Source organism: Falco punctatus (genome assembly GCF_963210335.1).
Source record: "Falco punctatus genome assembly, chromosome: 13".
Classification (NCBI taxonomy): Eukaryota; Metazoa; Chordata; class Aves; order Falconiformes; family Falconidae; genus Falco; species Falco punctatus.
This window is the reverse complement of record NC_137593.1, coordinates 20,340,503-20,357,967: the sequence shown is the minus strand read 5'-3', so window position 1 is coordinate 20,357,967 and position 17,465 is coordinate 20,340,503. Positions and strand designations below refer to the sequence as shown.

General features: G+C 44.3%; 1 protein-coding gene and 1 long non-coding RNA gene across 3 annotated transcripts in view; one reads left to right on the top strand and one right to left on the bottom strand.

Moving 5' to 3' along the window:
- The window catches only part of KCNE4 (potassium voltage-gated channel subfamily E regulatory subunit 4), a 21,415-nt gene extending 20,153 nt beyond the window's left edge, over positions 1 to 1,262 (top strand). For both annotated transcript variants that reach the window (XM_080409019.1, XM_080409018.1), the window contains one exon: positions 124 to 1,262. In XM_080409019.1, coding sequence (XP_080265145.1) covers positions 150 to 641 — 492 coding nt within the window. In that variant the 5' untranslated portion in view covers positions 124 to 149 and the 3' untranslated portion in view covers positions 642 to 1,262. The remainder of the gene's footprint in view (positions 1 to 123) is intronic.
- LOC308072345 overlaps positions 1,217 to 17,465 on the bottom strand; it is a 39,283-nt gene continuing 23,034 nt past the window's right edge. The window contains exon 2 of the long non-coding RNA XR_013931637.1: positions 1,217 to 17,465. This is a non-coding gene — a long non-coding RNA (uncharacterized lncRNA).

The following is a 17,465-nucleotide window of genomic DNA, read 5'->3' as shown; positions in this document are numbered from 1 at the left end:
AGGTGTCTGTTTTGCAAGCTTGCAAGCTATAAGTAGCAAGGAATCGTTTGGGGGTATCTTTTTTAAGATGTTTCTTTTTTGTCTTTGAAGTTTGATCTTACATATACCCACGTTCTCCTCCAGGCTTTAGCTGTGGTAAAACACTTTCCATGCTGAAGATGGACCATGCAAACATAACCCAAGCCATGCTTGATGCTGAATCCCGCAACACAGAAAAGAGCAACAGCAACGAGTATTTTTACATTTTGATCGTCATGTCTTTCTATGGGATCTTCCTGATAGGAATAATGCTTGGCTACATGAAATCCAAAAGAAAAGAGAAGAAGTCCAATTTGCTTCTGCTTTACAAAGATGAGGAGAGAGAATGGGGGGAAGCTGTGAAGCCTCTACCAACCATATCGGGGCTGAAATCTGTTCAGATCCCCATGATGCTGAACATGCTGCAGGAGAGCATGGTGCCGTCCCTGTCCTGCGCCATCTGCTCAATGGAAGGCAGCAGTGTGAGCTCTGAATCCTCCTCCCCAGACGTGCATTTCACCATCCAGGAGGAAGTGCCGGATGCTGAACTGGGGGAAGTGTCAGAAATGCTCCTCAATGAGAGCAGCGAGGGATCTGTGGAAAACATCCACAAGAACTCCTAGCACTTGCAGGGCTCCCTTGATCAGCTGCCAAAGTGTGAGTGGAGCTCCCACTAAGAACTTGTGGTTCTACTTTCCTGCTCTCCAATGAACTCTGAACAGGTATCCGTGCCCCTGGGCCCGAGGTGTTCCTGAGACTGGCAGGACAAGGAAGCAGTGGTATCCAACTCCAAAGTGTAACTTGCACATAACTGGGATGCTTCATTTTAATTTTTCCATTATTATTTCTTACCATAAGAGCTAAGAACAACGAGAATATATATATATTTATATTTATATATATACATATATTCTCTAATGGGGTAACTATTACTGGCCTGTCTCCGCATATTTCAGAATTCTGCAAATATCTGGGAAATGGTTAGGGAACCTAATGCAAGTGCCTGGCTGTTAAAGACAATGGGTAATGCTCATTCACAGAAAACTGTGATAGACTAGAAGTACTTTTACTGTGTTTTCCTTATAACAAACAACAGCCAACACCCGATTTGCTCAATGAGGCCATAAAAACTGAAAAATTGTTGATGCTGCAGTTGAAGGGAGATTGCAGCATGGCTGTAGACTAACTTCAGGCACAGAAAGAATGAAAGGGAAAAAAAAAAAAAAAAAAGAGGTACCAAATTTCTAGGAGGTATGTAGAGCCCAGTTTCAGATCCATGCCACTATATCTATCTTTGCTTAAGTTGTACCTGTACTGACTGGGTCGGGTTCACCAACTTCTGCTGCAATCCAGCCTTTAAACTAGCCAGTTGCTAGTAGGAAAAGTGGTTTTATTATTTGCTTTTGTATTTTTATTATATATATGTACATTTGATCACTAAAGGCAAAGATCTGTAAGTTACAGGAGACATTAAAAGATCTTTGTTACAAGGTGTAAGATGTAGAAAGGCTTGAACAAATGCTGCTCTGTTACTCCCCCTTGAAAAATAGGTGGAATTCAGAATAGAATTTAACCTAGCAAGGGTGGAATCCTGGCCCCACCGAAGTCATCAGCAGAGTCCTCCTGACGTCAGGGGACATGCACAAAGTTTTGTGCCTATCTGTTGGACTTAAATTCTCCATTTGAGGCCAGTACAACTGTGCCCATTTACATCATTAAAGAATCTCGACTTTCTGCCCTATTTAATCCAGTGTAGATAAACATTGCATTGCAGTTTTTTTAACCAGCTTGCATGTGACACATGCATTTCTATAAAGTCATTGGTAACTAGTTTTGGAAACTACCACAAACTACACACCCCTCGCCCCCCTCCCCCCCCCCCCCCCCCCAATTTAATGGTACTGTGTTGTGTTTTTTTTAAATGCTCATGAAATTAGTTACTAAATTATTGCACTGTTAAAAGAAGTAAGAACAAATAAAAATAAAAGAATTAATAATTCAATCATACCTTATATTTTATAATAACTTATTACAATGTTTGATTCTGAAGCATGAGGGCTGAAGAGCCTGAATCTAAAGCATTGCACAGCAAAATGTTTGCAAAATGTCTTCACCTATTTCCTGTGCTAAAATAGCTCTGTGATTTAGCCACTGGCATTAGAGCTTGAGAGACAGCTTGAAAAGTATGAATGCTGAACAGCAGGAACGAACTGAGGCAAGAGGCTGCTGTACTTCTCCATTTGGAAGGGAGAACTCTGCTTTTGACTTGGAGGGTTAACATGATGTAGTCTGCAGAGGTATCACTGTCTCTCTCTAAAGGCAGCAGAACAAAGGCTCCATTGTGCTCAGAAAGGGCCTGATTCAGTCCAGACTGAAGGCAGCCGGAGTTTTTCCATTGACTTCAGTGAACTTTGGATCAGACCATATAAAGCTTTTTGGTAGATTTACTCCAAAAGGGGCTGTTTTAAGTTTGAGAGAAGCCAAATTAAGTTTGGCACTTTGCCTGGAATCACTTGAATCCTGAAACTTTCCAAATGAGACTGACATGCGCAAGTTGTCACATTTTCCATTGCTTTCTCTTTTGTCCTTTTACTTTTGGTATATATGTATTTGTATCTGTAAAAAACTGATGTATATAATTCCTAACATTGAGTTGTATATAATTGTCTCATGTATTTAAAGTTTATTGTTTCTACTGGCACTAATTTTTATTTAAATAAAGAAACACGTTTCCTGGAAAAGTTTCCATGTTTGTTCACTAGGTCAAATAGATTGCCAGTAACAAGACTGGGCAAAATATCTACAGAATCCTTTTCTTAGGCTCTTTTTCAAAATGATTCTTTGTGTTTGACAGTACTGCAGTGTTGTGGGCTGAATGCAGGGCTGAGCTGCGCACTGCAAATCTGCCTTGGGTCCGCACTGGCTCTCTGGGGCACCTGGCATCTTCCTCATGCTCAGCTCCTGTCTGTGCGCAGGCAGGGCTGCGGGGTACTGAGCCCTCCTGCAGGGAGCTGGGGGTGCTGGCCACCCGTTGAGGAGGCTGGCAATACTGATGGGCTGCTATGAGAAGTTTTCTGTCATTCATTCAGCAAATTGGGTGGGCTAGAGTTGAGGGTATGGGCAAGTCTCTGACACAGGGCTCAGCTCCCACTGCATTTCCAGTACTTGGCCATGGTACATCGCTGGCTTTGTCACAAGCTTTGACCCTGGGTCTCACTGCTGCCCTGTCATTTCCAGTATTAGGGGTAGGGGAGGTTTCGGGATCCTGGCTCCCAGTGCAGTGCGGAAGTGTTTAGTGGCAACTTTGCACATCCATAACTCCTTCAAGCTGTGACAGTATGTGCAGGGTCACAGGCACTGGCTGAGGCCTATTTGCATGGGGTAATTTGAGGTTGTTTCAAAAATCGGGTTGCTATAAAGTTGCGTCTGCTCACTTTCCCACAAAACCTGTTCCTCTGTGCTCTGTTCTCTTCACTCACTCCCCATTAAATAATTCTGGGGCCTGTTCACAAGTTTCTGTGGACCTAAAGCTCCCCATCAGCAAGACTGCATTTCCCTCTGGCAATGTAATCTCCCGGGACACCCACAGTGTCCTGGAATAGCAGGTCAGTAATGTTGCATCTTCCACTTTTACACATGCTGCTGTCTCAGTGTTCCAGTGTTTCCATTGCCACAATAATGAATCAAGAGACTTCTGACAGTGCTGGTGATAAGAAGAAAAAACAGAACAAAATGTAAATTACAGCTCTGCTTCATGGATCAAAAAGCTAGCTTATTCCAGTGGTTCCTTACATTAAATTGAGCTGCTATAAAGGGAAACACTGTGTGCTTTGGGGTTTGTGTACACTGAAGTGGGCTAGTAAGCATGAGAATGTGACCACTTTCTTGCAGACTGTGATGGAGCTATCTGTGGCCCCTGGGATTTGAGAAAGCATGTGATAGTTTGGTATGCATTTGTCTGTCCAAGAGCATTTGTCTTTGTCCAAACCAGTATTTTGATGGCACCAGGGGAAAAAAGAAGCAAAAATATATTTTGGCTATAAAAGTTGATTGGATATCCAACTGAAAGCAATGATGCCTTGAAGACGGCCCAGTGACCCAAGACTACCAGGTAGCTATTATTCCAAAATGGAAGAGGTGCTGTTAATCTTGAAAAGCTAGAGATGGAAGGAAGAAAGTTTCCCCTAAGAAGTTTGTTTCAAAATCCTACTGACTACTAATGAGTAAAAGGTAATAATTCTTTTTCCCCCCAAATGACGGGTGTTTCCAGTGTGCTTCAGTAAATGAGTTAAATCAGACTGAGAGCCAATAGATCTTGGCTTGAGGGCAATGATAACTGACTGTAATTTGACAGAATAGAGATTTTTTTATTTTTACAAATGCATTCTTTCTTAAAAGAACACAGCAGTTAGGCTGCCATTTCTTGGCAGTGCTATAGCTCATATGTTCTCTGGAATAGTTAACACATAACACCTTTGGAAGAACGGGAAAAGATGGCCACATGTGGCATGTGTACATGGTCTGGCTCCAGGATCTACTGTAAATTTAAGTGCCAGCTCTCAAGATTACCACACTGGGATCTGTGATAGTAGCTGGCTGATTCACTGTCCTAAACCCTACCAGTGGATTGCATCCAGAGATGCACCTGTGAGGTTACTCACTCAACAAGCTGAACCTGCTGAATAACTGAAGTGGAAATGCAGAACTCATCTCTTCCCCAAGCACAGGATCTCCTCTGTCTGCCATGCTCTGGACCAGGGAAAGAGTTAACCAGGGAGGGAAGGTTAACAAATATGAGAGAATCCACTTTCCTGGGACTAGAACGCAGGTTACAGATCATGGTAAGTAAAGCCAGGAGCCTCATGTGTTACAACTCGTTGCAAAACTTCTCTCCTCAGCTTGGCCCTTTCATAGCGGGTTCCCCTGGATCTGTCCCTTTCTCAGGCTTACGCCCACACCTACCCAAATAATCAAATCAATTCTCACAGGGTTGGAAAGGAAGAAAGCAGATGAACTCTAACAGTCGTTTCTGTTTCTAAGTCCTCAGTGCACAGTGTTGGACAAGGATAGGTGTACTGCTCAAGGACAAGTTGCACGCAGGTACCCAATGCAGACTGCACTTTTATCACAGCCATTTCAACCAAGAGAAGATTAAACCATCTGCCTTTAGTTTTAATCTAAAAATTTCAAGACCCTGCAAAGATGGACAGAGTCCCTGCCACGTGATAGATGAGCATTCTCGGAGGTGCTCAAAACAGGGTGCAGGATGGTATAGTTGGTTGCACCAGATACAATTGTGCCAAAGCTGGGCCACGCTTTGTCTGGGTCCTGTGGTTGTCACCCTAACACAGTCACATCACAATCTTCCTGGACCTAGTTCTAGTGGGAAGATGATTTCTCTCTGAGGTCACAGTTGCATTTTAGATTTAAAATAAGAGTTTGGATCTAAGAGGCATAAAAGTTAATGAAATTGTTTAGGCTGTTGTTTTTTAAGCACTGATCATATTTGCCACTGTGTATCAGTTGATTTGCTTTTGTATTTTTTCCGTTTTCACACACCTCTGCAGTTCCTACTGCATACAGCCAAAGGTAGCTGCGAGATGAGCCACCTTATTAGTGTATTGACACTTCTGTATCCATCTTAGCTAGCAAAGAAAATGGAAAATAATACAAAATCAATGAGCACCAGCGATTTTCAAAGCTTAATTTTGTTTTAGTTTAGGTAGAGTTTCAGTTTGTATTAGGCCAGGTTAGGCTGTGGCTTTTAGCATACAAATAAGTGGCTAAAAGAAGAATAATAAGAGCTATTGAATGGTGCATTACAAGCTGGGTAATCTGTTGGACTGTCCTGTGCTTCACTTGATTATCAGATGTTGCTGCTTATATTCCTGCCTGTGAGAATATGATGTGTTCTTGACAGACATGAAATGCTTGTGATTCTCAGATGAAAGATACGGTATAAATACAGAGCACCTTGGAACACCAAACTTTTTGCCCTCCTTAATACTATTAGGTACTAGAGCAGCCACTGGCCACAAATGACAATTGCTGGCATCTGTGACTATCTGGAAGAATGCAGCTCATCCTGCAGGACCTCCTCAGGTCAGCAGAAGCTATGTAACAGGGCCTTTTTGCTTGGCTGATAGAAGAGAGTAGGTTCTGGTGAGCAGGGCAGTGGGAGACTAAATCCAGTTCCCACTTCTGCTCCAGGTTCGCTGTGGTACTCTGGAAAATTACTTGCTTTGGCTAAGACCGTCATTTATAACCTGTGAAGAAGAACACACCTTTGCTGCCTAAGGCTGATGTGAGAATAACTACACTGAGAATTTCAGGCTGCTGAGTTCTGATGGAAAGTGAGAAAAGATAGATGAGTTGTTACACTTCGTACTCAGAGAAGGAACCACAAAACTGAAGAACTTCATCTGGTGTGAACTCCAGCTGTTTAGCCAGAGCCAGCATGTAATGCCTCCATCCCTGGCAGTTTACCTATGAATGCTGGGCCTGCAGCAAGCCTGCTGTGGTGCTGGTCCCCAGCCTAGCCCTCCCTGGAACAGCTGTGTTTCATCCCAGCAATGAACATGTTAGCTGAACAGCGCAGGCGAGAGGATGGGAGACATACAATGTTCGCAAGAGATTTTGAATTCTGTCCTAGAGAATACACAGAAGACTGGTCTTTCCTTCTCTTCAGGAAGGAGTGTAAACCATATACACCTCTAAGGATGTATATCCCCCTTCTCTCTCTTCAGAATATGATAAACTGATCAAGCAAGACTTCCTGTAAGAGTGAAGGTAAGAAAAGGTGTTGCTGCTACTATTTTTTAATAATAGTGTAGGAGCAGAAAGACTACCCTTGAAAGATACACATACAAGCCCCAGTGGTGCTCCTTTCAAGGTCTTAATGGAGCACCACCTCATCATTTTCCTTACAAATACCTGATGCTACAAAAGGACTCGTTCTCATTGCTGATCCTGTCAGCAGCAGCAGGCTAATGAATGTCAGTAATTGCTTTCCAGCATGCTAGCACCGTGTTTCTGCTCCACCGGGAAGCAGGGAACACTCCTGACACTTGTGAAAGCATGGAGCTGTGCTGGGACTGCTGAAAGCCCCAGCACCACTGGGACATTTCTCCAGATGTGACTTCCCACACACAGCACTGTATGAAAGCAGTGTGGAAAGTCTGGAGTTGTGCACACACCCTGTGCATATGTGTTAATCTTGATCAGTTGCACAGGATTTTACACCAAAGGATGCTGTTGACTTTGGTTAGAACGGTGAGTGTTAACTAAGAAATGACAGTGAGGCACATGGGTGATGTGATGGTAACACCTACCCATACTTAGTGAGGAGCTGCTTGTTGTGCCTTCACCAAAGAGAACAGCAACAACAGCTCTGTCATGTTCTGTTGCTTGGGGTCTAGCTGTTCAATATTAAACATAATTAAGTTCAGTCACATCTAATTAGCTTCTCTTTGGTCAGGATATGTATCTCAAGGGATTCTTGCTGTAAATTTTTTTTCTCCTATGTTCATCAAGAATGAAACACCAGAAGAAAAGGATTGTGCAGCTTGCCTCTGTGGAGGGCCATCATTAGGGAGGTGCGAATGGCTGCTGACACAGCTAACCATCTTTGGTGGTCAGCCTGCTGCAGTGGCAAGCAAAAATGTTGCCCTAGGGCTGGCTGCTCAAGGTTTTAACTGCTTCAGGTGATCTGTAGGTACTATACTGAGTGTTTGGGAGGTTATTTACATACTTAGTTAGGCATTACTATTGTAATAAAACTGATGAAGGACATTTAAAATATGGCAAGATTCTTTTTTGTCAGTGAAAAGGATTTTTTTCCAGAGCTTCTCATCCATGAACTTTAGTTTGTCTTGTAAAGCACTGTCACCAGGAACGAAGAGAACATTATATTCATATGGAATAGGCAGAGCTTTGGGATTAAATGTGTCCTGTATAGGAATATTTGTGAGATACATGTGTGCCAGGGAAGGATCACAGACCCAGGAGTTTAGAGTAAAAGCACTAGACTCTTTGAGACCTTGTATTTATGATGTCTAGACAGACAGTGAATTTTCCCCCATTTTTCTGTTGAGAGCTGTGCCAGTCTGAACTGGGAGAGTCCAACAAATGGACTTCTATCTGTATGTATGTTCCTGATGTGCCTACTTTTTCCCTGCTCACTACCATTTTTCTAGAGGACTGTAGCCCAGGGAATTTATTTTTTCAAGTCTCTCCTTTTGTTCTTTTTCTTTTCTGCATAAAAGACATAGTTTAGGGCACTTAAGTCAGGTTGGATATGATTTTTTTTTTATTCCTTGGCACTTTCTAATGCTGACTGCTACCATCTCTTTTGAGTAGTGCAGTACGTGCTTTCTTAACAGCTATGCACAATTCACACACTGACATATGGTTAACATCAATTTTACAGGGGCCTGGAAGCACAAGGGATTGTGTTAATTTTTCCTGTTATAAAGTGGGACACAGAATCTGTTACTTCTACTGTGGGTCACCAGTTCAAATGCAAACCCAGGACAGGACTAGCCAGGCTTGGCGTGAGGATTTGATGGCTTTTGCAACACTGGCTCTGTGAGACTGATACCCTCAGCACACCAAAAGCAAGTAGCTTGAAGACAGAGACATTTTATGCTTCAGTCTGCAAAAGCAGCAGCAAGCCTGTAAACTGGGTGATATGAGTTAACTACTGAAATCACTGGCTGCTGGGGAACCAGTGGAGCCCCCTCACCACTGACTGCCAAGCCAGGTCTGGTGTGCGGGGGGGAGCAGTGATGAGCACTGACTCTCCCTGACTGGTATCTGCTCACCAAAGCACAGTCCCAGCTGGCACAATTCACAAAAGGCTTCTGGGCCATCAAGGTGGAAGGTACAGGGGGTGACCGGCCCCTTTCTTATGCTGACCCTGGTTTTGGAGGGGTGGACCTTCTTCTCACAAGTGTTGCAGGCAAAGTAGCATCAGGGGTTTGTGAGGGGAGAGGCAGGCTCCAGGTAAGATTTGGGGAGATAACCCTGCATGACCCCAACCCCTCCAAGCCAGGAAGTTGTCTTTCAAAAACAATGTCACTCCCTTTCACTTTTTTTTGTCTTTTTGTTCCATCTGGGCTCTGGAAACATGCACTTTATTGCTACACAGCAACTTCCCTGAACTCTATCTGGAAGATTAATGGTTTATTGAAGAACAGGCAGGATTTAGATTGTCATCAAGAGACCCATAAAAGTAAGCATGTAAAAAGTGTTATGGAAACAGCGTGGCCCTTTGGAGTTTTCAAGGGTGGAAGCTGGGCTGTACACATGCTCTGCATCCAGCTCCTGCGCCCCTTTGCTGGGAGCACACGTGGAAGGGCAGTGGGAGTCTTGGTTTGTCCTGGAAATTAATGAGTCCCTTGTGAGGTAATTTGCTCAAAGTGCACCTTTGCATACAAGCTGATTTTTTTTCCAGGCTAGCTGCTACTTTGTTTGTGTGTGTGTGTGTGTGTGTGTGCGCGCGCGCGCGTGTGCATCCTGTATGTCACTGGGAACACATTAATGGCCATCAGGAACATTTCTTTTGGAATCCTCACAGATATCCCTAGTGATCCAATTTGAAGCTTTGCCTGGAAAATGATTAACTCCTCTCTTTGGTCTATATGGGATAGGATTACACAAATCTGCTCCGCCGCTTCGGGCCACAGCCAGCTCATTCCTGTAGACATCCTCATGTCCCTCTCCAGGGACCTGCGCTCTTAGGGAGTCCTGCACGTAAGCTATTGTTGCATCTGAAGGCCAAACTGTTCCATTTAAGCACAGGTCCATAAAAGTAGCTGTGCTACAAAGCCCTAGGGAAAGACTGGGTTGCGAACAGCCAGCTGAGCCGTGACACAGTGAAAACAGCACCCTGCTCTAACGTCAGCTACCCCCCTCAGCCTTTTTCTCCCCTGCTCTCCTGGTCTTTTTAACAAGATTTGTTATTGGTGATATTTTTTGAGTGTGTAAATAATGACTTCATATATACCCCAAGTGTTGTGACATTACCTATACAGCTAATACACACAGTTACTGTCATTATTCCCCTAATTTTTGAAAACTGGCTGACGTTTGCTATTTCCCCGTGCAATTGTGGGACCTGCATGTTAAGGCACAGACAAAGCTGAAAAATGAATGCTACAGTTGTAATGCCACAGCTTGCTCATTTAGGAATGAGTTTCTTTGGTTAAGGGTTTAAAATAGAAGCTCTGAAGATTTATTAGGACAGCTCATCCTCACACATGTACCTCTTCACTCCATTACCTTCAACCCAGCATCTTCCGCCTGCTTCCATGGGCTCCCCCCGCCCCCAATGCTGTGGGTCTCTTTCTGTATGTAATAGTAGAAGTAAAAATAAAGTAGTAGAATAAAACCTATTTCTTTAGCTTTGTATACTTCTTGTCAACCAGATAAAGGAGCAGGTGTGCTCTTGGCTAGTCTCACTGGAGGGGGCTCCCTTATGAACGGCTGCAAAAGAAGTCCAGTGGCCCCAGACCCCTGCAGCATTTCAGGCATGGCGGAGGAGTCTCCTCACGCTGAACCTGTGGGGTTTTTTGTCCAATTCACACCAGTGTCCTTGTCTTCAGCCACAGGTGTCCTCAAGGGTGGGTTAAGCTGCAGCCTGCCTTTAACCTGCCTCTCACAGAGGCTTTTATTTTGGACTTTTCTCCTCGCAGCGCCCTGGCTCAGCAGGACAGGGATTGGGCTGCTCTGCCCCATGCAGGGTGGGCTGGGGGCCCTGGGGTGCCCCAGCACCCCCTATCACCTGCTATGGGGGATGATTCTGTCAGGGATGAAGAAAACCATTACAGAGGGAGGGCAGACGCGTGTCATGGCCACACGCTTGCCTTCGCACAGCGTTCCCATGTGGCCTGCTGGCTGTTCTGTTTACGTGCACGGAACAACTGGAAGTTATTGCGAAACTCCCTCTTAATTACACCAACAGATTCTCAGAAGAAACTGTCAGGTGAAAAAAAACCACCAAATGAGAATTACTGCCTCTGAGCAAGGGTGGCGAGTGGCGTGCAGTTGGACGAGGGGCTGTGAGTGCTGCAGAGGGCTTGCAGCCCCCCGTGGGGGATCTCTGAGAGGTTTTTGTGGGCTGGAGCCTGAGCCAGTGGGGTTTTTGTCCCACAGCAGCCCACCATGGCAGCCCAATGTCTCCACTCGAGGCATGTGCGCTGGGGGAGCCTGGGGATGGCGGTGGGCCCAGGCCCCTGGGGTGGGCAACAGCACAGGCCTCTCTGGGGGCTGAGGGAAGGTCCCGCCCGGCCGGGGTGGAGGGCAGCATGCAGGCCCACCAGCTGCCAGGTTCACAAGAAGAACAACAAGCCCATGATTTCCTCCAGAATTGCACCTCTGAGGTGCTGTGGCTGATGGCTTTATGCTTTTTCATACCACCTGAAGCACGTAATAACCCTCAGCAGCCACAGCTCGGTAGACTTTATTGCTTAATTACATATCCCTGGTCTGAGTCCCGTCTCTGGTTGCTAGGCTTGTCAGGTCCTGTTAACGGATACCATTTGCCTTCCAGGTCTGGAAAGCCTGGTGAAAGATGAGCTGAGTTCATCCTCTGGATATTTCATCTTTGCTGCATCTTCAACAGAGAAAGCCCTGACATCTACTCATCCTTTACAAAGCTTCCTTTTGAAGGACAAAAACGGATGCAGAGGATCTGGTGAATGCCTGCCCTTGTTACTGGGGCCTTGCTGGCAGAGGCGGGGGCGGAACGTGGCCAGGCTGTTGTGGCGGTGGAAGTCATGGCTGTGGTCTCCATCATGGGGTGACTGAAAATTGATTCCTTCCCACAGACTGAGGTCTGCTTCAACTTTGCCTGGTTGATATTTGTGAAACCTCTAATTAGGTGCCCTTGCATTTTGCTTTGTGTCTGAAGATGATACCGTGTTGTCCTCTTTTCTCGGGAGTCCTAGTATTTCCAGTGACTTACGAAAAGGGCAATTCTGTCAGGCATTTTGTGACCTTTAATGTGGGAGGATGGCGTTCTTGAGGATGGCTGTGGTCATTTTGTCTGCTGTGTTCCTGTCAGTGACAATTTTATGATGATGGCCACTCTAGAAAACCAGGCTACAGCTTTCTCAGTGTGGACTAAGGAAGCTCATAGTGAGTTTCTTTCCATCCAAGCTGCATAAAAAGAAAAACCTTACCTCCTTAGGTTTACTGTTGTTTGATGCCTATAATGAGGCACCTCAAATGAACCAACTGGCCTGCAAAAACCAGAGAAAAAAAATGCTGGTGAATACTAAATTTGTTGGGAAAATGATATTTAGGTCATCCCAAAACTATTTATGAATTCAGGTCAAATTCTCTAACTAGTTACTGCCAGGATTTTATTTTTTTCCAGCAGTGGATTTTTCTTCACAGTCATTTCCCCCTTTTTCTTACTCAGGGGTTAATGCATTTGCCCAGAAACTGGGAATCCCTCATCCAGTTCCAGTCTGTGTCTGGGTGGAGCTGGATAATCCAGTCCCACTGAATTACCAGCACTTTTGAATATATTAGGAAGAAAGGGCAGTACACCCTTAGTTTTTCCGGAGCCCGAGAAAAAGAGACAAATACTCCCTAGGCCAGTGGTTAGCAAATACACAGAAGCAAGTATATATTGGATTTCAGTCCCTGCTCCGGTGACTTGTATAAAATTGTATAAGAACATAATGAAACTGTAAGATTCAGCTGTTCTGTAGCCTGGCAGCCATAGTGCTTTCATACGAGAGGTAGATTCTCTCAGGCCTGGGTAGAAATCAGACTGCATCCTTTTGCTTCATGGATTTAATCAGGAAATTAAATACCCTACCCTCTCTTTTCTTTTGCTGTTTATAAGAAGCAAAAGCCTTGTTGTAACAACAGTATTTCAAGTTAAAACCATGTTGGTTTTGCTTACTTTGGTGAGGAAACATCAACTTATTTAAATTTATAATTGTCTTTTTGACTAAAAGCAGTTGCTGTCATGAATCTGTTAAGGTGGGCCCTCATCTGCTAGCTGCTAAAGGAAAAAAAAAAAAGCAGCTCAACTCACAGAGCTTTCAGTCTAGGAGAGATGTGGTAAACAAAGAGATGAGACAAAGTAATCTGGCATGCAGTTTGGGTGACATGGGTCATGTAGGTAACGGACTATAGGCAGGTATTAGTCATTTGGCAACTGTGTTAATATTTAAAAACAACCTGAAGACAATAATTGGATCTCACTGACCTCTTCAATGTGTTAAAGGTGCTGCTAGCTACTACAGACTTTTCTAGTGCAAGCATGAGGGAAATATTTAGCTCATGAGACAGAAACAAGCATCTGACCTCTTTTCTCCTCAGTCTGTCCTGTGTATAGAAGAAAAGGTGGGGCTAGGCTGACATTTATTTTTCTGAGAAGAAACCAGCCAGTCTTTAAATTGTTCTTTGGGTTTTTCCATCTGGTTTTATAAATGACATGTTATTTTACTGCACCCTTAACTGGAAACAGACCTAAGACTTTTGATGAGAATATGTCCTCTCTTTTTCTTAGTAGCTCCTAGTACTGGGGAAGGTGCAGTGGACAGACTGTCCGGGAGAATATCCTACAAAACACCCGCTGTTAAACACAAGCTTTTGGACCAGTTTGGGAAAAAGAGATTGCTCACCACTGTCTCTGCAAGTTTGCTCATTTCCTTATACATCTCTTTTTACTGGGAAAAATAAAATTCCTGTCAGAGTTAGGAAAGATGAAAATACTGGGCATAACCTATAAGAAGACCTAAATTTCAGATGTACCTCTACAGGTGTTTCTAGTTAGCTAATGAAGCCATCTAATAGCGCTGCAGCAACATCTCAAAATGTTAGTACTTTTCTCACCTGCCCAATCTGATCTGTGCAGCAAACAATTGAAAAGTTGCCGCGTGACAGGTGTGGTAGAGACTGAATGGAAAGTTCACAAGCAGATTTTAAGAGGACTGTTGCATCCCTGCAGAGTCTTGCCTGCATACTGATACTGGGAAGAAGAGGTAGAATGGCCCAGAGCATGGTAGCAAAGCAAACAGGACACTACATGGTGAGTTATATATTCTGCATCCCTGTATGAAGGATGAAGATGTTCAGTCTCACTATGGGATAGAAAGGAAGACACCGCTTTGAGCTGCCAGATTTGGAAAGAATATTGGGCATCTGTGAGGAGATGGATCCCATGATTGTGAATTGGTGGTGGGGCGTAACACAAAAGCAGAAGTGTGAGAAAAGTAGTTAGGGAATCTGCTCTCATTTTCATAGAATCATAGAATCATTTAGATTGGAAAATACTTTTAAGATCAAGCCCAACCATTAACCCAGGACTGCCAAGGCCACCAATAAACCATGCCCCCAAGCACTGCATCTATGCATTTTTTAAACTTCCAGGGATGGTGATTCCATGACCTCCCTGGGCAGCCTCTTTCAGTGCTTGAAACATGCATTTTACAACATGCTTCTTCATTTTGAGGTCTTCTATACAAGTGATGACCTCTTCTAGCTTGATGAAGCTGTAGTGATCAGGACAAACGTGGGTCTTAGTTTGGACACCTTGGGTTGAGACTTTGAAACATCTCAGTCTTTTCGTCAGTCAAGTCTGATCGCTAGAGAAACCAGGAAGTTGAACCAGAGCCAAGAGAAGCAGACTCCAGTTTAAACAAACAGCGCCTGCTCTGTCCTTGATAGTTAACAAGAAACAGAGGCCATCTGTATGTGTCAGGAGCAGAACCATCTTATCCCCACTGTGTACAGTAACAGGTTTGTATCTGACATAAACAGTTCATTGAGATACTAAGATGCTCCAGAGCTCATCAGTTTGGATATTTTGCATACGAATGTCTTCAAGGAAACTGTTACACAGTTTTGACCTCAGTGGAAGTAGCAGGTGCCTGATTAGGTGGGTGTATGCCTGAATTTTGCGTACTAATTGCTATGTACTATTTGCTACCTCAGATTTGTTGCAGGTTAATGCCCAGTCATTAAATTCTAATTCCTGTGTATGTTAGCATGTGCTGATGTTTGAAGGGAAACGTGTAATATTCTGTCTTTGCATCTGTAAGCAAATGCGCAGCTTGCTTTAGTTGCTGGTTGACAGAGAGAACTCAGGAGCCAGCATAATTAGCAGTTCAGGATTTCTCTGTAAACAAATATAGGCTTGAGAAAATCAGCATCTTGCACTGGAGATATTCTCATAAATTCAGTGAGTAAATAGATAGGATTTGCCTTGTGAGCTGCCAGACCGCTGACAGTCCCCTGTCCTATGGCAAAGTGTCAAAGCTCACCAAATGCATTTACCTGCTAGCACCGTGTAGTTAATATTCCTGTCTAATTAAAAGTACAAACCCTGCTGGAACTGCCATTTACAGGTGCATCACAAAGATTGTGCAGGATGTTTTTAAATTTTGGGGGGTTTATTGTTTAATTCAAGAGAAGCCTAGAACAGGAAGCTACTCCAAGGGGAATTTTAACGGGATCGATCTCAACAGAAAAGTTTAACCAAAGACACATGGCTCACAGACAATATCAACAGATGAGATCCTTTCCCTTTTTGTCTTCCAGAGGTCAAAGCTGCTTTTTTCTTCTGGGGCCCCAGGGCATTAATCACCCTTCATTTCCCCAGCCAGCCTCCCTGGGGACCTTCCCCACAGCCCTACCAAGGACCCCCCAGTGCAGCCGTGGCTGGGACCACCAGTCCCTGCACAGCTCTGGGCTAGGCTGTGAGTGCTGGGCTTAGGACCTGCGGCAGCCTGGGCCAACTGTGGGAGCTTGTCCCTGTGGTGTGCTCAGGGACTAACAGCCCCAACCTAGGCTGCAAGGTTGCTCCTGGGCCATGGATGCAGGTGTGGGTGAGGTCCCATGTGGGACTGGTCAGGGTAATTAAGGCTTGTTAGTGTCCTCGGGGCTTTGAGATCTTCTCCTGCAGCTCTACTGTTTGCTTTGAAGAGATGGAGAGGAAGAAGCTGTTGCTTTTGAGTACTGCTGCTCTGGCTTGAAGGTGTGTTTTTGGTTCTTTTTTTGTATCCTGCATTTGCAAAATTTTTTAACTCGGCTCTTCTGGTGGAGGAATTTGTAAGCATCATGAGATTCCTAGTTCTACTCAGTTTTAGGGATATTTGGCTGTAGGTGCCTGTGACACATCAGGAAAACATGCATTCTGTCTTGTGGGCTGCTCAGAGAGGTTGGAAGGGGTCACCCTGGTAGCTTGCTTAGGGTGGGTCAAGCCTAGGAGATCATGGAACTTGAATTCTGCTGCTGGTTTGTCTGGGGTGGATGGGAAGTTTCTCTATTGCATGGCAATGTGTTCTTTGTGCTGCAAACCCATGGTTTGAAAACTGTGATATGACTCACTGTGTTCAAATATTGTGTTCAGTTGTTCGTCCCACATATTTGCTGAGTGACCTACAGATCAGTGTGTGGGTGTGTTATGTGGTGTGTATCCCCAGCTGTGCCCAGTTCACAGAGGATGCGTGCATATGGGATGCATTTACTTGAGAGCCTAGCATTTCAGCAGCAATAGCTCATGCTTTTGAGCTTTGTGGCTCACTGCTTCAGTTCTTGATATGGCCAGAACATTCCATGGTAGTGCATTTAAAGCTCTGAGGTTTACTTCATTTGAGTAGTGAAGTGCAGGGCAAAAGGCAGCAGGAGTCAGCCTTGCAGATACCACAACATAGGCATGATAACCCTGCTGCCACAGCTGCACTAAGTCCAGTTTCAAGAAATTGAAGATAAACCTTAGTGGGGTTTTTTTGGTGATTTTTTTGTTTGTTTGTTTGTGGTTTGTTCTTTTTTTTTCCCCTGAAAATCCAGAAAGACATGCAAACTTACTGACAGGAGTTCTCTTTCATCAACACAACAGTCCCTGCTATCATCACTAAATCTGGACAGGGGCTTTGTGGATAAATATTTCATTAATCTTTAAAAAGACATTAAATGTTCAAAGCAGGAAAGTTAGTGAAAGGTATTACAGTTGGATTTCAGATTCTTCAGTAGGTTTTACTTAGCTGTGTTTGCACATGCGTGTGTGCACTTGTCTATATGTATGGTCATGTGGTGCATGAACAGGACCTCAAACAGCAAGGAGAGTTACATCAAAAAGCTGAAGGGTGGTCTGACATCTGAGGTGGCAATTTAAGTATTCTGTCTTGTTCTGATGTTTTGTATGGAACACTAACGTCTGTGAGAATGGTAGTTCTGCAGCAGAGTGAAAATCTCTTGAGTCTAGTACATGCTGCCTATGGAAGGTGTTGGAAGCAAAAGTCTTCTGGAGCACAATGAGCAGAGACACCAAGATATGGCACACTGAAGGTGGAGAGAATGCATAGCTTTATTTTCAAGTATCTGTTCCTTGGAAGTTATGGGGCATATTAATGGGGCCTTCCTGTTGCTTTGTTTCCCAGGTTTTTGTGTTGCTTCTGTCTTGGGGCAGCAGCTGCCACCTGGAA